The sequence below is a fragment of the Solea solea genome, chromosome 6, assembly GCF_958295425.1.
Source record: "Solea solea chromosome 6, fSolSol10.1, whole genome shotgun sequence".
NCBI lineage: Eukaryota > Metazoa > Chordata > Actinopteri > Pleuronectiformes > Soleidae > Solea > Solea solea.
Genome location: NC_081139.1, coordinates 12,104,824 through 12,126,018, shown reverse-complemented (window position 1 = coordinate 12,126,018; position 21,195 = coordinate 12,104,824). Strand labels below are relative to the sequence as shown.

The 21,195-nt window shown below is 42.1% G+C and overlaps 1 protein-coding gene across 8 annotated transcripts in view; it reads right to left on the bottom strand.

Annotated features, from left to right (window-relative positions):
* Positions 1–21,195, bottom strand: part of chd6 (chromodomain helicase DNA binding protein 6) — a 68,662-nt gene that overhangs the window by 5,885 nt on the left and 41,582 nt on the right. For 5 of the 8 annotated variants that reach the window (XM_058632708.1, XM_058632710.1, XM_058632709.1 and 2 more), the window contains exons 17-44: positions 20,945–21,101; positions 19,709–19,919; positions 19,316–19,511; positions 18,335–18,499; positions 17,955–18,134; positions 17,699–17,809; positions 17,029–17,231; positions 16,662–16,742; positions 16,393–16,511; positions 15,930–16,089; positions 15,159–15,248; positions 14,847–14,950; positions 14,351–14,480; positions 11,989–12,067; positions 11,371–11,428; positions 10,207–10,582; positions 9,698–9,906; positions 8,655–8,752; positions 7,366–8,190; positions 6,748–7,002; positions 5,822–6,143; positions 3,952–5,436; positions 3,505–3,656; positions 2,915–3,181; positions 1,138–1,779; positions 688–927; positions 341–481; positions 55–159 (exon numbers count right to left, since the gene is read on the bottom strand). In XM_058632708.1, the coding sequence (XP_058488691.1) occupies positions 55–159; positions 341–481; positions 688–927; positions 1,138–1,779; positions 2,915–3,181; positions 3,505–3,656; positions 3,952–5,436; positions 5,822–6,143; positions 6,748–7,002; positions 7,366–8,190; positions 8,655–8,752; positions 9,698–9,906; positions 10,207–10,582; positions 11,371–11,428; positions 11,989–12,067; positions 14,351–14,480; positions 14,847–14,950; positions 15,159–15,248; positions 15,930–16,089; positions 16,393–16,511; positions 16,662–16,742; positions 17,029–17,231; positions 17,699–17,809; positions 17,955–18,134; positions 18,335–18,499; positions 19,316–19,511; positions 19,709–19,919; positions 20,945–21,101 (7,161 nt within the window). The remainder of the gene's footprint in view (positions 1–54; positions 160–340; positions 482–687; positions 928–1,137; positions 1,780–2,914; positions 3,182–3,504; positions 3,657–3,951; positions 5,437–5,821; positions 6,144–6,747; positions 7,003–7,365; positions 8,191–8,654; positions 8,753–9,697; positions 9,907–10,206; positions 10,583–11,370; positions 11,429–11,988; positions 12,068–14,350; positions 14,481–14,846; positions 14,951–15,158; positions 15,249–15,929; positions 16,090–16,392; positions 16,512–16,661; positions 16,743–17,028; positions 17,232–17,698; positions 17,810–17,954; positions 18,135–18,334; positions 18,500–19,315; positions 19,512–19,708; positions 19,920–20,944; positions 21,102–21,195) is intronic. The other 3 variants (XM_058632713.1, XM_058632712.1, XM_058632714.1) reach the window with 3 other exon arrangements.

Here is a 21,195-nt window from a genome sequence, read left to right as displayed (position 1 = left end):
TAATAATAAGCAGAAGTAGAGGCAGAAATAGTTAGTTAGCTGTTAAGTACTCACAGAGTGTTTGACCACATCAGCCCAGTCTGGAGCTACGTAGTACTCCGAGTTGGCATCCAGCCACCTGGAAAGCTCCTTTATAGCTGGAGCCATAGCACCACCAAGCTGCAAGAAAGAGAACCAGCACAGTGATTTCATTAGTTCTCTGGTTCCTTTTAGCCTGTGTGAAGAATAATGACACCACAGCGCCATCAAGCTGCAGCAAAGTGAAATGCAATAGGATTCTGTGACTAATGAACTAATAATGTGAACGAGCTCTATGTGTGTGTGTGGTTTTTTTTCATACTCTGCGTCCGGTGCCTCGGTGCACAACAGGAACCCTCTCCTCTCCCGTCAGAGAGTTGATATCCAGCTTAGTTGGGTCTTTACAGCGATGCCTCCTCTGCTTGGGACGCTCCACAAAACTATGTAACAGACCTGCTCCAGTCTGTAGAGGAGGAGGAGGAAGAAAGATAAGTTAAGGAGACACGATCATATTCAAATGCAAACAAATGGCGGTGCTGTGAGTAACAAGCAATGGTTTAGAGAAGCATCACAAATTCTCAATGGTTAAAACAATTTCACACTGAGAGAAACAAAAAGCATGTGCGGTATAAACAATGAACAGAACAAAACAAAGACTATCAGACGTACGTGAGCAAATGTGGGCAGCTCCATACTGTAGCCCGGATTCTGTCTCAGCCACTCGATCAGACCTTTGCTGGCTGCCTCTCGGTCGATGGCCATGATCTCTGGCTGAGGAGGCGTCTGTGTGGGGGTAGGAGTAGAAGAGGAGGACGGTGTGGGGGGACCTGCTGGTCGCTCTGAGGGAGAGGGGGATGGTGAGGAAGTGGAGGAGGAGACAGAGGAGTGGCTGATCACCTCCACCCGGCCCTGCATGTGGAAAGACACAAACACAAACACACAGGTGCAGCTATTTTAACACTTTAAAACTGATGAGTGAGAAGGATGATTTTACCCTGAAACCTTCTTTTTTTAAGTTCGGAGATTTCCCCCTAAGTGCAGTTTCTCTGTATTGTCACAGTGAAGCACATACAGTTTTAACTGGCCTAACACTGAAAAGGCCCCCCTCCCTCTACCCACCTGTGTCTCAGGCAAGTGCAGTCCTCGGCTCTTGGTGAACTCAGAGTACAGAGCCTCTACGTTTCTTCTCCTCCCTCTCCTCCTCCTCAGTGAGTCATCTCCCCTCAGGCTCCCATTAACTATTTGCCCAGTTACAGGATGGATTAGCCCAGCCTGCAGTATCCCGGCCATGTCGATCCCCACTGAGCCTGGTAAGGGTGCAGTGATGGGGGGCAGCGGTGGCAACTTGAGACTGCTGCCAGGACTAGCTCCATGGTGGCTGATCCCTGGTGCAACCACAGCCTCACCTGTCGCAGTGCCACCACTGGTGCATATTTCTGCAGACGACTTGGTTAGATCAATGGCCGTTTCTTGCCAGCCATTGATCAACATGGGTGCTGTGCGGTGAGAAGGCGGGGCTACCACCGGCACCTTCTCACCGCTGGAGCTTGTGGTGGCAGCAGTGTGGCATGCTGCTGCTGACTTCCCAGCTAAAACCTTGGCAGCAGCTGCCACCGCAGCCGCTTCGTAGTCAAAAGACCTCCGACCTCCTGTGCGTTTGAGCTCGGGGAGGTAGGGAGGAGCCACGAGCCTCTCCTGTAAGAGAGGCAAGGAGGTGAGGCGCCAAGCTCCGCGCCCGCATGCGCTGCCCCGCGGCATGTACTGTCAGGGTGGACAGGGTGGGTGAGAGGTAGACAAGAATGAGAGAGAGATGATGGCTTTATTAGACATACATATGGACTGAGACACGACACAGTGACGACTGTCAACAAGACCTGGGTAGAACCATGAGCCCTCACTTCAACAATACTCATTTATCAGCTCCTAATTTTGACGCAGCTTCTTCAGGTGCCTGATGATGTCAAAAGTAGCTTTCCTGATTTGTTCGTCAGAGCGAATACAAGACATAAAGTCAAAAAATAAATTTGCTCATTTTCTTTGGCGCGGAGCCAGGATTGTCAGAATTTCACTCCTTGAATGCATATTGTTTTTTTGTAAATCAAATCTAAATGATTCTCTATTCATAGACTATAAACACACACAGTACCAACAGTACACGTTACAGAGACAAGTAACTTTACAAAAAGAAACAATGATATGAACAAGAAGTGTCCAGTGTTTGAATATTATTAATTCATATATTTACTATCACTTTATCCTCCACATGAGGGTTTGCCGGGCTACTGGAGCCAATCCTAGCTGACATAGGGCGAAAGGTGGGGTACACCCTGGACAGGTCTTTTTGAATTTTAGTGCCGTCAATTTAATGTGTTAATAGTTGCAATGAATATCAAACGTATCAAACACAAAATAATATTATGCCTTTGTTCTCTTCCTGTGGCATAGCTGAAGATGTTGCTAACTGGCATTGTAGCTCATGGCATCGCTGATTCTACAACTTTACGTTGTAGTCTACAATTCACTGGGTGTCAACATCAAACAGTCTGCACATAATTATACTTGATGTCTCAGCCAAGTTTATTAGACCTGTGTTGCACAGTGTGATTTATAAGGATCTTATAAGATTGCTGAGGTCTCACAGTGCATAAGAGGCATTACACTCCACCCTTGACAGGAACAACTGTGTGTCACGGACGATGACGATGCTTGAGCACAGGAGACTTTTTCATTCGTTATGAGGGAGATTTAACATTACCAGCAGTATATACTGGACACCACTTGTTATGAACTATGGCATGAGATAGTGGAGATAAATGTAGATGGATGAGCGACACATTAATGTGCACAAAAAGGGAATTCACAGATTCATTAGGTCTCAAGTGCTGTGTGTTCTCACCTTAGGTAATCTTGTGAGAGGGGGCGGGATGGGGAAGCCCAGTCCAGAGTTTGTCTGCTGGACTCTGGTCTGGCCTGTGATGGAGCTCGATACTGTGGTGGGGAGGAACCCTGCTCGGTGGTGGTGGTGATGCTGGGCTAGGCTGTTGGCCAGACATGAGTTGGTGGTCAAGGAGCCGGGCGAGTGTTGCTGCTCACTCGGACAAGGCCACTTCCCTTTTAGGATGGCGTGGCAGATGTTGTCCAGGCGAGTGATGATAACCCGGTCCTGCAAAGGAAATAGCAATGTGAAAGTGTGCACAAGTTCAGAATAAGAAAGGCGAGTCTGAGGAAATGAGAACGAAAGTGGCAAATCTATATTTTAGAAAGGTTTATAAAATACATTAAAGTCATGTCAGCACAAAAATCTCTTCTTGATTTGAATTTAGTTAGAGAGACTCAATAATCAGCAAATGTATTAATTTATTTATTGGCAGTATTTTTTCATATTACATGCAGAAATTACACTTTGTAAACCATAATTATTACTGTCAAAGATTTTCCTCTGTAAGATTAGTTTCACTGACATTTTTTACATAAACACTACAATACCTTTGGCCACTCTGAAAACGAGTAAAGTGCTTTCTCCTGTAAGAGCTGTGCGATGGTCGGCTCCCTGGTGTCATGAAGACCATCAGGAATCTCACACATGGAAATGGGAGTGGCAAACCTGGGGCTGTCTGTGTATCCTTCCACCACAGAGACTATAGAAGAAGAAGATGATGGTCTCAGCTCAACATTTTAATCATATTGATATTGTTTTCAATACATTATTCAATTGATGCTATCATGTGCTCAAACATTAATTACAGTTGGTGAAACTTGGATTCACTGTCTGAGATCTTAAAGCTATAACTATAAAAAAGTATTAAATGGTTTCTCAAATGTGAAGCATTTTAAATTAAAACAAATTAAAGTACAAATAACAACAATCATTAGTTGCAGTTGATCCAAATCGTTTTAACCTTAAACCCAGTCTGAAATTAAATGACTTTGTACCTGATGCACTTGGCCTCTCCTCCTTTATTTGTCCTTTGTCCACCAGGCTCTCTGTGGAGTCCACCAACCCATCTGTCTGTTCCAGCTTTGGGGTTAGGACTGTGCTGTCCGCCTCCAACAGCTCCTGCTTCATCTCAACTTTGATCTCAGACAGAACCATAGACTCAAGGCCATCTGGCGTGGTCTCAGGTTTGACCTCAGAGCTGTCTGGATATGTTGCGAACTCCAGACCGTCTGGCTTGGCTTCAGGCTTGATGGCAGACGTGTCAGGGAAAGCTGTTATCCTTAAACCTTCTGGCTTCGTCTCGTGCTTAAGTTTTACTCCATCTGGATAAAAAGCAAAGCAAAGAGCTACTGGTTTGGCTTCAGGTTTTACTTGGACACTATCTGAGTAGGAAGCAACCTGGAGAATCTCGGGTTTACTGTCTAAGGTCTCAGGCTTCATGGGAAGGCTTAGATCTTCAGGTTTAGACTCTGGTGTTTCTTCTTTTACAGGATAGTCCAGCTGCTCAGCTTTGGTCACCAAGTCCTCTGATTTTACAGGGTGGAAAAAAAGTTTTTCTTGTTTCATGTGAGAGCTGTCAGGGTAAATGTGTAATACTTCCTCAACAATCTCTGTCTTTGTCTCCTCCACTTTGATTGGTAGCTCCAGTTGTGCTGTTTTATTCCCACTACCTGGTAAAAGAGGAAACTTAAGATCCAATGGTTTAGTGTCAATGCTGTTTTCAGGTAAAGAGGCATCGATTTTATTTTGATCAAGAAGATTGTCTTTGTTGTCTTCATTGATGGAGATTGTCAGGGCTCTATTTTTACAGTCTTCATCTGTACCTTCATAGTTCACCTGATCTGTGGAAACCTCTGTTTTGACTCCAACTTCTGTACTGCTCTTTGTGGAGGTCTCATCAGACTCCGATGCTAATGTAACAGATGAGAGGGAAGCAGAGGGGCAGGGAGGTTGAGTGCATTCTGAGTAAATGCTGTCCAGCTCCATCTTACTGGCTTTGGTATTTGACGGTTTTACTCCCGTTTCATCACAGGGCTGAACTAGTGGCATGTCCATAAGAGAAACATGATCCATCTGACCATCTGAGATCTCATCCAACTGATCTGAAAGATCCGAATTCTCCATTGAACCTTCCTCTCTGGAATTTTCTACCATTTCTCTCACTTGCAGGAACTCTCCTGACGCGTTTGGGATCAAGGTTCCAGATTCAGCAGAGTTTTCCATTGTCTCTCCATCAACTGTCTGATATAAGATCAAACCATCCACTTCCTCCCCAGATTCTTCAATAGACTGAGGGCAATGATCCAGCTTCCCAAGATAATGATGCACTTGAGGAAAGTCAGTCTTATGTTCCCCTTGCTCAATGTGTTCCTGAAGCTCTTGAGACAGATGGTTTGAGACCACCATCCTCTCGTCCTGTTCTCCCAGGCCATCAATCTGGTCCATGTCAGGATTTAATACTCCCAAACTTTGGTCTGCATCTGGATGACAAATAAAACCTTGCAACATTAGTTGACTGATTTCAGTTCAATTAGGAGCTAAGGAAACAATGTAGTGGAAAACTAAAATGTACATGTGTATATATATATACATATACATATATATATATATATAATATATATATATATATATATATATATATATATATATATACACACAAATATATATATATATATGTATATATATAAAATCTTACAGCAACCTCGATCAATAAGTAATCAAGGGGGAAAAAGAAATCCTGTCCTGCAATTACTTACAAACCAAATCTCACTTACAAACAATTTCAAGGTCAAGGTCAGTACAATCAGTTTAAGCCTCCTCCATTGACATCATTAAAACAGTGTCAGCTTTTTTCCAACAGCATACCTTGGTATGCATCACAGTGGTCTTCTTCCATACTTTGATCTCCTTGTTTTTGAATGTTCTGTTCCATGGTCTCCCCAGTAAAGTCTTCAACATCCTCTTCCTCTTTGTCATCAAACTCAAACCCTGTGCCTTGCTCCTGCTCATCTCCCTCGTCCACAGGATTGGACAGGCTCTCTGCAACATCTGAGTGGCTCAGCCTAACTTGCGGCTCATGGGCAGTGATGTCAGAGAGAGAGAGAGGAGGAGGGGGGACGTAAGGGGGAGGGGGGCTCACTGACAGGTCTGTTTGATCGGCACTGGGTTCCTCACTCACGCCAATGTCCTGGATGAATAAAACACATGTGCCAAAATCAGATTTCGGCAGAACTGCCCCTATTTTAAATATCATAAGTGGAAATGAATTGAAATGCTCTAATACACAAGCATCTTACTTGCATTTTCACTGAAAGACAATTTTAACAAATCGTAATGCCTCAGTGACTTTCAACACTAGAAACATCTGAAGATGATTCTTAATTTCCTAGAGTGACTTAATATAATTTGAATGATAGAGTGAATGTTGTTCATCTCTGTGTGTTGGCCCTGAAATGGACTGGGGACTTGTCCAGGGTGTACCCCACCCTTTGCCCTTTGTCAGCTGGGTTTGGCTCCAGTGCACCCCCCATGTGGAGGATACAACAGTCATTTTTAGTAACACTGAAAATGCTCCATTTACCCACTTGTGGGCAAGTGGGTAGAAGGTGTAATCTCCCAACGGTAAGTTTAGAGTGGCTACAGTGTCATTATAAAAACCACTGCACAGGTGAATTGTAAAACTGTACCGTAACGCAATTTGGGTGGTCATCCAGACTAGTGAGGGGCTATACAAATAATACTGTACAAATAACTTCAGATCATTATGTCTCCACCACCTGAAAGCTACTAACCTTAAAGAGTATGTAACTTGAGGACAGTGGCTCCACAGGGTCTCCTGCAGATGGGTGAGAAGGAGAAGAAGAGGGTGGGAGGCCTAAGCAATCCTCCAGAATGCCACCATCCTCCCTTCCTCTGTCTCCTCCCTGTGCCTCCTCATCCTCCTCCTCAAGGAAACCAGCCTCCAGAGTGGAGGGACCCAGGATTGGGTCAGATTCGTTGAACATGTGGTGAGTAGGACTGGAGTGGTCCGTACTGTCCCAGGGAGCCTGCAGAGATGGAGTTGGTCGATGAAAAAAAGAACACCTCATACAGTTGTATACTTCTGCCAACTACTTCACGAAAGATTGTGATATTATGTTATTTGTTCCAATGGATCCTCCTAAATCACACACACTGGTCCTTAAAAGAAAAACTAGAAAATGTTTAAATTACTTGATATTCTCTCAACACTTTGCAATAATTTCCAAATCAAACAATAATAGAATTATCATCAGACAAACCAGATTAATCAATAATTTAAATAACAGATGTTTTTACCTCCAGTTAATCTACAGTTGCTATGAAACATACTTAATCAAACATTTTTAGTTTACCAGCTCATCACTCCATATGAAGAATACCGTGTTTACCTGTAACTGGTCCAGCTCCACTGATGGCGCCATCAGCCCAGTTTCCTCTGACGAACCTTGCTCACCTACGAGCACATCACTCCTTATTTTAGAATCCAAGTCTGTCGTACCCACACCATATGAGTTGAGCATGCTTTGACCTCCTGCAGCCGAGTTAAAGGGGAAACCGTTGAGGGCATCCTTAGAGGTCTTCCCTCCGTGTAAAGCATCTGTAGACATGGCGTCATGCTGAAGGGAACTCAGCTCCAGAGTTTCATCCAGAGGAGGACAGTCAAGGAAATCGCCCCGTGATCCAGACACGATTCCCAGGCTTGGTGAGGCCGAATCTTGGGCATCCAGTGGGGGAGGTTGGAGGTGTGGGTGAGAGGAGGAGGAAGAGGAGGAGGACGGAGAAGGAGCTGATGGAGAGACAATATGATGCTGGTGGTGGTGAGAGGACTGGTGGGGGTATTCTGGAGGCTGAGGGGATTGGTGACTGAGGCCAGAGTCATACAAACAGCAGTGAGGATGGGGAAGCTGTGGATGAGACGAGGACGTAGAGGAGGACGAGATGCCAGAGTGAGAGGTCAAAGATGGATGGTGAGGGTGATGATGACTCTGAGGATGAATGTGAGAGGAGTGCTGTCCCCTGACATAGTTCCTGTGCGCTTCCAGGAAGCTCAGCTGCGGGTCGTTGAGGATGTAGAAGTCGGTTCGACTCAAACCGTGGCGCGCTGCCCCAATGAGGAGGTCGCGGTCGTGTTTGCAAGTCTCCCACCAAACTGGGAGGTAGAGGGAGGGGCGGCAGAGCTGGAGGCGGGCCGAGAGTAAAGGGTGATGGAGAACCTGTGTGGAAGGGAGAAACAGAATCAGATGAGACAAAAAAAAACAAATAGTTACATCTTAAATCATTCACAAGGAAAAATGTAGATTTGTGCAACCGTTTTGATTTTGTGTTTTAGAAGAGAATGCATGCACATATTTGAATTAATTTATAATACAGTAAAAAGGTAAAAATAGGTGTGTCACAGGTTGCTATTTTCAGGATGATTTTTTAAAATGTGTTTTTATAAACAGTGAAATAGACTGTTTATTTTATACAGTATTTCACTGTGTGTTCCATCATGTTGTGCATTTGGGTAAAGCAGACTAGGTAACAGTTTATTTAAGTCCCACTTTTGGTAGCCTGAAGTGATTGATACATCTAGATAGATTTATGGATGTTTATCTCCTCAAGATTCTGGACTTTGGTTCTAACACAGAGATGAACTAGTGTTAATGATGGAGCTTTTTTCCTGCATAGAGCCCACCTGCTCTCTGATTTTGCGGAGCAGCTCGATGCGGTATAAAGTCCGGGCTGCTCTCTCCTCAGTCAAAGGCTCAACCAACAAGGTGGGGTCCACCAAGCCTAGAATGACAGGAGAGGAAGGGATGGACAATCAATATGAACATGGAGCTAGAGAGAGATTCCGAGATTAAGGCAAACACATTAGACTCAAAGCAGCAGCTTTTTTCTTTCACGCCCATTGACACACGGTCAATTCTGCCAAAGGCTATTGAGTGTTTAATTTAGGATTTAGTGACTTGCCCAAAGACACTTTGGCATGGAGACAAGTAGAAATTAAACTATTAAACTTGAAGGTGACCACAGCAACAGATGTTGTTTTGGTTGTTTGTAAGCAGTAAAAAATCTACTTAACATATCTTTACAAACCAGTGTGGAGGGAGAAATGGGATATGAGCCAAGGACATTCAATTTCAGTGTGGATCAGGATTAGAGGGGGTATCCAGGAGATGGCTCAGCTATTACACTTGATTGCGTTTAAAGGTGTGTCTACCTCATAGTTCCAGGAACTGTACAGTACCAGGAACCTGTTTCAAGGAACTAAGTGGTTTCTGCCGACCACTGTATGTTTACAATGGCATGAAAGAGTTATGCAATTTAGTGTGATGACATGAGAAATGGGCCACGATGTATACTCTAGTCCACCAGGCAGTGGTAATGTAAAACTGTATATCTAATATCGGTAACTAACAGCAGAGCTACTAGTGGAGGTAATAGAGATCATGTTAAGTATATTTTCTTAAGTATCTGAACTGATCAGATCATTATAAAACTGTGTCAGGACAAATAAAACGCTGGGTCGATAGAGGCATGGTCACTGACACGAAGAACCAAATGTGGCTATAAACCAAAAAAGCAAGCCTTTAACCTTCTTCTCGAGGCAACACTTAAACCACTTTTATCAGGGAAAATTCAATAAGAAAGGATTAAGCAGGTGATAAATTCAGTTCCTGACAGAAACCATCTCTCACTGTCATATAGCACATGTCCATTAAATTTAAATCATACCTTCTTCCTTTCTCAGAGGCAGCTTGCAGGCTGTCCTGCACATGTTGACAAAGGAATTGAAGTATCTCTCCAAACTCTCGTCCGTCTTCCTCTCCAGTCGAGCCAATGCTCTGAATTGAGACCAGTCAAAGATTTTCCTCTCTGGATCATACACAACCCCAAATGACGACACGGTGCGATAAAAATCAGCTTGCTCCCGACGAGTCCACCTGTGACATGACCGAGTAGACAACACAACTCAATATTTGTGTCAGAGGTGTTACAGAGGAAATTAATGTTGCCTTGAGAAGGTGCAGTTCTTTCTCATATCAGGTGAAATGTTATTATGGTATTATTGCTCAATAATGGCAAACAATACGTTGCCTACCGCAGCTTTAAGATATACAGGTTTATTAGTTTCTAGTTCAAGCAAATGACAATGAAATCCTACTTGATAACTTCTTTTTAATAAATTGAAAAAATCTGATCAGCATTTATGTCAATTTAGAAAAGAATCTCTGCATCATTACCTTCTCTGCCACTCTAGAAACAGGGGGTCAGGTTCTGTGCTGACCACAGAACACCTCCTCAGCTCTTCACTCAGTTGCCACGTGTGTGGTCCACCAGTGTGATGACTGTGAGAGGCTCCAGTTCCTCCGACCCCCATGCCCACGAGGCTGTCGTGAAGCAAGAAGTCGTGTCTGAGCAGAGGCTCTCGGCGTAGCGTAAACCGCTGGTAGGCAGTGATGAGGCGTCGTATACGTGCCGTTATGGCAGGGCCACTGGGCCAAAGCGGTCGGGCTTGGACCACGTGCAGAGATGCCACACCTGTTCCCGTTCCCGTTGTTGTAGTGGTGGTGACTAAAGTCCCATTCTGGGTGCACACATCAGCAGATATTTGGGGGTCTGTGCAGAGAAAGAAAGAACACATTTTGACAGCAATAAATGCAACTTTCTTTTTCCAGCTGAATGAAAGATAATTCAATTTCATTTCAAATTCTAAAAGGTCACAGGAATTTCCAGCACAACCTAAAAAACCTGAAGCTGCAAATCATCAAAATCAAATAACTGAAAGCTGTAAATTTGGGATCAAAGTTTTTCCCCCATATTTCCCATTACAGTAAATGGGAAATATAATTTCTTGAAGTCTTTTGCTCAAAAAAAGAACATGATGTGTTAAGCTCCCCCATTTACACCAGAACAACAGAGTATTTATCTGGACATCTTACCAGGCGCTCTTTCTCCAGAGAGCCATTCAACAATTGGATGTTCATTAAATGTGCCCACTGAGACATCGAGTGCCGATGCAACCATCATAACTCATTTTGCGCATTTGATCATCCCTGCACTCTGCAAAGCCACGCACGGCGAAATGAAGATCAAATGGATTTACGCAGGAAACGGCACGGTAACGAGTTGTGGTTTGGCGGTGAGAAGCTATATCATGGTGTCTTTAAAGGGTGTCGGACACATTAAGGGAAAACATAACAATGACGAGTGTAAATGATGGTTCAATTGCTTTTACGACCTACTGTCGATGTCAGAGAGGATATTATACAGCCACCTATCACAAGAAAATCTCTACAGAGGAAAATAAATGTGAGAGTGTGGATGATTTTGAAAGTAAGGCCTGATGAGTGATTCTTTATTCCTGAGGAAACTAATGAAATAAACTACAGCCTGGCATGTCTCACCTGGACCAGTGCTGTCTGGCTTGTCTGAGGTATCGGTGCTGGAGCAGGTTTCCTCGCCCTGTCCATTAAAGACACAAACAGACAGAAAGCATACAAATTAACACAATAGCAATAAAAGTGCAGCTCTCCCACACAATTACCAGAAACTACACACTGTCCTAAGACTACAAACTCTGTTAATATTAATATACCACAATTTACTTGTATTTAAATTCAATAAAAAGAGACAACTGTAGCGTTGCTACATTGTATAATGTGTAAAATGTTACTATTAAACAGGACAAATAAGATATGAGTTATGTACATGAGATGTCACTTTTGAAATATGATTCTAGTAAAAGAATAACTCAACACAAATGATTTAAGCAATTCTTTCAAAACGGTCATCATTTTCCTTATTTTGTGCACAACAGTGAAAAAACATTAATTCATTCATGTAACATTCATGATTGGGATCATTTCTACAGCTTTTATCATCACATAATATGAATAGAATATATAAATATACAATGCAATTAATAATGAATTCCTCTCAGATGAGGAAAACTAATTCTAAATAGTTACACAACACTTGTTAGTAAAGCACCAAGTGAGTGTGAGTGAGTGACTCCTCTTTACCTTGCTGTTCTCGTCTCTATCTTCCCCTCCATCGGCTTTAACATCAGTGTCATCCTTCACCTCCTCAGTTTTGCACATGCTGATGAGACAAACGGGAGAAGAAAAATGCTGTGACAACTAAGACAGTGTCTTATAGAGCCAGACAGGTGAACAACTGAGGGATCGTGTAATGATAGAGTAACGGAGCAGCGCAAACTGTGACAAACCAGAGTGTCATTGGCATTTGCTTTGAAACAAAACATGTCAGCCACGTCAAACAAAAAACGATTCTACAACAGCAAAAGGCTGCTTTCGAATTATGACCTGCCAGAATGTGACAAGAGAAAAAACTGTTGCTGTGTGTTACAGATTCAATTTCCTGAGGTACTGCACAATGGACACAACCTCATGGTGTTTGATGAGAGTAGAAAAAACAGACTGAAATCTGACTGAAAATCTACCTTTAGTGGTATAATCTTAAGAAATCATGTCAAAGTGCCTAAAATATACAGGCAGTTTGGTTATAAAAACTCTAACAATAATAGTAACAACATGTATGATGATAATAATAATGCATGATTAACATAGCACCTTTTTATAACATAGTTACAAAGGAGGCAAAAAATAGAAGGAATTTAAAATTGATATGAAATTTAAATAATTGCACCAAAATTAACACAGGCATAAAATTAAAATAAAATATTGCTTATAGAATAGAAATAAGGATAAATTAGGTAAAAATCCAAGTAAAATAATAAAAAGCAGGGTTAGAGGAAACTGTGACTTGATGGACTCACGTTTGTTTAACAACTGACAATGCCTTGTGCAGACTTCAAAACTGTTGGGCTTTCTAGAAATCAGATTTGTTTTTCCAGACATTCTGTGCTGTGCCATGTTGCGAATTCTCCAGCAGCAATGATGAAAAGTGAATAGATTAAGCATCCCCCCTTAGTATTTATTTGTGTTTGTTTGCGTTTGTGTACAAAGAGTCTTCCCACGTTGAGGTTTTAAGACTTGTAGTTGTTCCTGCAGCTCAGTCGCCGTGCTCATCTGGGAACAGCTCCAGGTTCAACAGGTAACAAGACAAATGCCAACTTAAGTTATCGTCGGGAAGAGGATCAAAGCTTCTTGTGCAAACATGCACGTCTCATCTTCACAGCTCTGCCTTCCACTGTCGGAGCAACGTGCGGAAAATCAATTTACCACACGGTGTTAACTCCTCTCTTCTTTTTCTCTGTGCGAGTTAGTTGATGTATTTTCTCTGGCTTTTTTCAAAACAAGTTCTTCTTTGCAACCATCACACAGTGAAAATGACCAAAAGATGATTTGAGAAGGCTGTTATTCTTTTATTTTGTCCGACAGACATGCAACTGCATGTGTCTGTTTGTTTGCTGTCATTGAAACATGACCCCAATGCTATTCAGATAATAGACACCCTATTATCACTGGCTGCACTGATGTGTGTATTTCTCTGTTATTTTTGCTGTTATTCACAGCCAGAATGTAAAGCAGGTATGTGGGCGGGGAAGTGGCAGTGTCAACAAAAACAAACATGGCATCAGAGAAGACAGGATCCTTTTGTTTTTTTTTCGCACCAGTGTTGCCACCTGCTGTGAACGCTACTACAAAGACAAGAAACGATGTGTGGTGAAAGAAGTAAGTGGCTCCTAATGAAGATAATGTGTGGACAGCATCCACTTCTCAACACGTATAACAAGGTGACAGCACGAAAACTGAAAGCCCTGAAAGCTGCAGGTTTACTGCGTGTCTGGAATATGCACCAACCAATACAGTGGTGTCTTCTGTAGCACCTCATCTTACAGCGGTTTCTAACCAAACCATTTTCTTTAGCTGATGCTGACACCAACCAGAAAAAAAAAATTTGAAGTAAAAAAGTTATATCAGCAGTTTACAAAATTATGGAAAATGTCAAACCATAAAAACTGAGGGAGGAAAAGCCCATTTGCAATAGAATGAGCCTTATCTTCACATTAGACACAAGCATCACAGGTCTCATAAGAACATGCATGCAATATGCAATACGTAAATACCACAGCACTGGGGGAACTGTAGGGGAAACTGCTCATTACGGTCACTTATTCGGATCTTACCCTGTTTATAAAATAATTGGTAATACAGTATTTGTGGTAAAATGATGTAGGTTCTGAAACAAGACCTTGAAAGCAATACGGATTGTGTGTATAGAAATGTTTTTGAAACTCTTAATTTTTCAGATGGTAAAAATATTACTGTTTTGTACTGTCATATTTGTACAATCTATTCCCCCCTTACTGTATAAACTGCTAACTATACTGCTTAAAAAACAGTTGTGACAGTGTTTCCAGATCTGTGTAAATACAGTTTAAGTACAGTATGAGCCTACTTTTCAGCCATATCGGAAGCCACCTCTCCTCCTTCCTGTTCAGCAGACAGCGCAGTGACGTCTGGCATCCCGACCCTCTCCAGGAAACACAGTTCTGGATCAGCACGCATGGCATTGTATCGCTCATATCCTGTCCAAGGATGAACAGTAATGAAAAATACATAATTACAAAGATTTGACATGTGAGAAAGATTTTGACACACAGTTGATCATCCTCCTGCAAGGGTACTGACAATAACATGGGTTTTGGTTTTTTTAAGGCTGTGGCTCAACGACAATAACTCCAAACCAAAACAATTTCGGAAGAATTTATTTTCTTCTGCAATAGTTGACTGACATACAGATGCTGAGGAGCATCATGGCAAAAAGATGAATGCTACAATATTATTATCAGACAACCTTTCAAAATGTAAACCGAAAGAAATTTTTCTACACACTACAACAACCAGTGAAATAACAAGAAGTGTGCAAAGTACAAGTTGACACTCGTCCTCACCATGCTTGTGTACACCTATGAGGAGAGATTTGTCAGCATCGGCATCCCACCATGTTGCTGGAATCTCAATGTAGTCGATGTCTGGTAGTGACACTTCAAGTTTACTGTCAAAACACAAAGAAACAAAAATCAACTTAATCAATTCAAATAAGTAGGAGGACAAAGCGATGTAATAAGTAAATAGATCAAGAAATTACAATTTATTGTTAGTTATGGAACTGGCAGGGAGAAAAGACATGATGTTTATCAGTCAATTCATCAATCGAATGAAATCAAATTTAACAGGAACATTGTGTAGAATATGCTCCATACCTGGCAGGTATCCCCTCCATAGCCTGATTGGCAGCTTCACCCAGCACTTCCACCTTCAGGTAATACAACATCCTCACCCTCAACAGCACCCTGAGTACACACAGGTGGAGGAGTAAGCCACTGATATGTGCAGGGGTTAACACTTCAATAGGCTTTTGTAACACTGACTCTCACATTGGATAATCGGTGGATTGCAGGCATGTATTCATTGCCACCAATCACTTTTTCAAATGTATATACATTTCCAGGTATTTTGTTTTTATTGGAGTAGAGAGAGAGACAGAAAACACAAGGAAAGAAAGAAGAGGGGAATGACGAGCAGCAAATCAAACCGATGTTCAGCCCAGGGACCCAAGACTTGACAGCCTGATGTCCTTGTGGTAGCACACTAACTCATTGCAATGCATAATAATAGTTAATAAATTAAAATGTTATACATTAATATACTATGTATGAGCAGAAAGTAGAATATTTAAAAATAAAAATTACTAAATTACTAAACTATTGAGTTAAATAAAACTACTGACCACACTGCTGATTGTAATGTTTCTGGTCGCTGTTATTCTGCAGTTTATCAATTATATGACTTTATTAGTTGAGCTAAAACATGTTAAAAATAGAAATTTGGTGTAGTCCAACAGAGAGAAAAAGAAACAGCGGCCAATATCTCAACATTAGCACCATTTCATCTATAAACCTGAGTTAGAACGGTTATGTTATGTACGTATGTCTCATATTCATTGGAAATTGCCACACTGGTAGTAAACTGACTTGTTGCAGTGCTGTTTCAGATGTTTCTTGTAGCTCTCATCCTGCAGAACCACCTCAGGGTTACAGCTGACCAACCAGTCAGCGTTCTTCACTTCAGGGACACTTAATGGATTCTTTAGCTTCTTCCCTTTCCGACCCCGAGGAACTGGAGCTGATAAACCTGCGACAAAATGGAAAAACAACAATGAATTTGTACATGCTGATGTTTTAATGGAAAATATCAGTATAGTGGAAGAGTGGGGTGTTTGAATTTATAATTGTTTTCCTCCTACGAAGTTATTATGAGTCAAACTGAGAGATGCAGTGGAACACATTTACACATAGGATTGGGGGAGGGAAGCAAAACAACTGTGAGGAAAATACTTCATACTTCATACTTTAATACTTCATCCAAAAAAGAAATCCCAAAGTGTTGCCATGTAACGGCTAGAGCTAGTATGATTGTGTAGTGTGAACTGCTCACCAGAATGATTGAGCAGCGCCTGGTCCTGCCCCTCCTTTGTGGGTGTGATCAGATCCCAGATGAAGCTCTTGATCTTGTCGTCACCTTTGTAGTGTCTCAGACAGTAAACCAGCAGAGCTCTGCGTCACAAAAGAAAAATGAGCGTCAAACCTTACAGTGCTGACCTTTACGTTTACTCGTTATTTTAACTGATGCACTTATTGCAAATTATTCTTAAGAATCATTGCAATATTTCTGTACGATAAAACATTAAAGATACTTCTCCTTACCTACAGATCCCCTCCATATCTCTCTCAGCCAAGTGCCATTTAAACCGACCGTGGTTGAGGATGTCCTTCCACCGACCCCAGCTGGAAACGTTGGAGAAGAAGGAGGTAAAATAACAGGTCATATAGAACTGCTGAGACATCCAGTACATAAGCTTTAGGTTCTTCTCTTCACCTCTGATCTATTTTCATATTTGGAACATTTATGTTTACTCTTGCATTCGTCTACATTTATATTTTCACTTGCAACTACTGTGTGTAAACAAAAATATGACTTAACACGCACATTTATCTGACTGAGCATTCAAATGTAACCCTTCAAGGTTTATGATTTAGGTGGTGAGGTTTGAGGGATGTATGCATTCCATACCCAAAGATAAGCAGGTTCTTCTCAACACGGAAACACTCAGCACGGAGGTACCGCCGACTGCGTTCACCTAGGCGACGACTACGACACGGTCGTTCCTCTGAATCACTGTCCAGCTCCGAGAACTCCATCAGCTCATCCTCCTCAAAAGAGTTGTAGTGACGGGTCTGTTTCCTGACCCGAGGCGTGTCAATCACCAGGGACTCCTGCATCAGGGAGTATAAAGAACAGTTGTTATCCTCGAGGAGAGGAGAGGAGAGGAGAGGGATACCCCTCTCAATTCTGCTCCCTCAGTGTTTCCAACACAGACTTTACATGGGCACGCTGCCCATGAGCTGTATATTAATGACTGCCAAAGTGTTTCTGGTAAACCTTTATATTTATTTTTTATTTATTTATTTTGATGTCTGTGCGAATGGTGCCATCACTGGACGATTAACCAATGGACAATCTCTCCTTCTCTACCCCTACGGTACCACTTTAGAATACGTGTTCTCATATGTGCCGCTCTGGCACCAAAATGAAGCACCTAAATTTGCATTGTGATCCAGTCCAGTAGATACTGATGGCACATTAACACACAGCCATGCCACACCTTTGTCTCCTTGTCTGTCACTTTCTCTTCTTCTTTGTTTCAATTCTTAAACCTGTTCCCCTTTTCGTATTTGTGTACCTTCTCAGATTTGGAGTCGATCTCCACCTCGGCGATCTTGGCCCATTTCTGCCAGAAGTTGGGGTCATCCAAAGAAATGTCTGTTCTGTTACCTGATGAGATGAAACTGGCCTGAGGAAAGAAAAGCAGGAAATGGTTGAAAAAAAGATTCCTGTTGACTGATGTGTTCAGGACTTCCTCCCAAAACACCACTTGAATTGAAGGCAAATATTTCCAGTCCAAGTTGGGGCCTTTTCTGAGTTCTGGGCTCCAGTACCTTAGCAAACGTGGAGCCTTTCCCCTCAGACTGGATAGTGATGGTCTGAGTTCGTCTCTGAAGAATCTGATCAATGTCTTCCTCGCAGAACTTGGAGCCCTCATCTTCTTCGTCCATCAGTGCTCCATATGCCCCTTTCTTCAACAGATCCTCCACCTCCAGCTTCGAAAGCTGCTGCACCTTGAGAAAAGTCAAACACGTTTAGGGTCCATGCTCTTTGTTTTACTAATCCACATACAAGTACAGCATACAACATTTACAGCCAAAAGACAATATAATCAGTTGGCAACACAGCTTTCCATCTATTGAGCACATGTCTCTGGGGACAACGATGCTAATCACCACATATAATTTTATCTAACAAAAATGTAATTGCTCACCCCGTTAAGGCTTCCTTTACGGTTGATGTCTTGGAGAACAGCTTTATCCAAACCAAGCTTCAGACTGGCCTTGTCAAACATTTCTCTCTCGTACGAGTTCCTGGTGATTAGTCTGTAGACCTTCACCGCTTTGCTCTGACCAATCCGGTGGCAGCGTGCCTGGGCCTGGAACAGGGAGGGACAGGACAAAGGCACAGATTACATTTTTGACTGTGACTGTTCCTGCCACTATACAGAATTAAAGACCGACCACGCCCCCTAGCTGCTCTGCACTCTCCCCCCCTCCTCTCTCTCAGTCAGGGCTGAGCCCACTTCTTTATATTGGAGTGGAGTTATCTGCAGAAGAGGGGGTTTAGTTAGACTTGCAGACTACACTTTTCTGCTGTTGGAAGTTTAGATTTGTGTTTTATTGGATTTATACTTTGGAATTACTTAAGGTTATTTTCATTGTCACTGGAATTATGTTGTTTAACGTGTAGTTCCTCAGTCTTGTAGTCTTCTGCAACAGTTTTTCGTTCTTCATGTTCGTTGAAACTAGCCGAGGAACTGCTTTTTTTAGTACAGTATTTTGGATTTGGTGTTTTTAACCTGCCTGCACATGTTATTTTGTATTCCTCTTATTCATTGTGTTGAATATAAATGAAAATTTTGTTTTTTTATCTTCTCAGTTGCCCTGGTTTGGGTCCTCCATTTGTTTTGACTTGGAACACAGTTATTATATATTTTTTTAAATGTTATCCTATATATAAAAAAAAGATGAAATCTTTGTCAGAAAAGAAAAGCAAGAATTGTGCATAATTATCTTGTTTAGTCAGTGACGAATAAGACTTATTAGGCTGCACATCTAACAACAAGTAATTCAGCTTTCAAAATTAAGAAATTCAAAGTTTACTTGATAAATGCCAAAACAGTAAAACATGCATTTCATCAGTATCCATATATGTGTTTACTTGCACTGCCACAACAAAGCTCTTTGCCCACCTGCAGGTCATTTTGAGGGTTCCAGTCTGAGTCGAAGATGATGCAGGTGTCGGCAGCAGTCAGGTTGATTCCCAGCCCCCCAGCTCTGGTGCACAGCAGGAAAACAAAACGGTCCGAGTCCGGCTTGCAGAACCTGTCGATGGCTGCTTGTCGCAGGTTCCCTCGTACACGGCCGTCGATGCGCTCATATGTGTAGCTGGACAAAACAAAAATATAGTAAAGAAAAAATGCATCTATTCACATTTCTTTATCCTCCCTGCCAACCTCTGCATCACACTCTTTGTCCACCTCTGCCAGATCTTCATTTCCAGCTTTTACTTCCCACTTTCCACATGTCCTTTGTTAGTTCCTTCATTTCTACCATCTCGTTTAATCATATGTCTTCCTCCTCACCGTCTCTGGATGAGGTAGTCCTCCAAGATGTCCAGACAGCGGACCATCTGGGAGAAGACGAGGACTTTGTGTCCCCCAGACAGCAGTTTGGGCAGCAGCTTGTCGATCAGCACCAGTTTACCGGCTGCCTGGATCATGGCCTGCAGCTGGAAGTCCGGTGCATCCAGACTGTGGTACTTCCTGAAACTTTCCAAAATCTTTTCTTCGGCTCCTGAAAAAAAGACAATAAAGGAGGGTGAAGATTTGATGGAGAGGATTAGGGCTGGGCAATAAGTCATATCTCGATATTTTTTAGCTGAATGGCGATACTCGACATATATCTCGAAATTTTTTCTGTGATGTAATTAGGGTTTCCCCCAAAGCATTATAGCATATTAGATAATATGTTTTCCAGAGGCAAACCCTTTAAAAAAATAAACAAACAGTCCGTTATAAGTTTAAGGTACATGCTAAATGTCAGAGGTCACTGAAATAAAAATGGTCCTTGAAAAAAATAAACAAATCTCTTTCCTGTACGACAATAATATACATTAATTAATTCAAAAATACAATACTGTTACAATTTTAACAGAAATAAAAATGATAATGATAATTAAATAATGTCTTATATTTTATTATATGTCCAAAGGTGACTGACAGTCATGGAAAATATGTCAAAACTCTATAGTGTGTGAAGAACCAGCTAGTTCCCGCCTCCTCAGCACGAGGTGAACGATAAATCAAACACACCAAGAGAGGCGGGACTTAAGGCAGAATCATACCAATCATAAGCCGGTCACACTCAAAGCCGGTGTCATGTTTGAGGCAACAACAAGAGAGGGAGGAGGAGAGGAGGCAGCCGAAGCGAGCGCAGAAACGGAGCGGCCAAAGAAACAGAGCGACTGCAGTGAGGCGTTTGTACAAAACTGCGTTAAAACTGCAAAAAAAGCACATCCCACACAGGTGCAACGCCCCGGTGTGTGCGTCTGTGTGTGTGTGTGCGTGTGCGTGTGTGTGAGTGAAAGGACGCAGGGAGAGGGAGAGGAGAAATAGGTGTGAACTTGCTGCCCATGTATTGTCATTTTAACGCAAAATGAACTATATCGATACAATCGATATTGTCCCATGTTATATCTCGTTTAGAAATATATCGATATATATCAAAATATCAAGATATCGCCCAGCCTGTGAGAGGATTATAACCCACAGTAATCCTGTGTATTTTAGCTCCTTGTGTGACCACGTCATTGTTCTCACCTGTGATAAGGTAAGGGTGGTTGCAGCACTTGCGGAGCTCCATCATGGTGTTGATGAGGTTGGGCATATTGTGTTGGTTTGCTCCTTTGGACAGAAAGGAGAAGTTCTTCTCCAGGATGGCTCGGTAATATTTCTTTTGAATGTTGGTCAGCTCCACCTACATGAACACAAACAAAAAGACAGAAAAATGTCCACATTTTAGTATCCAGGATGGCTTTAAATTATAGCTGCTGTTGTCATGCCATGTTTTT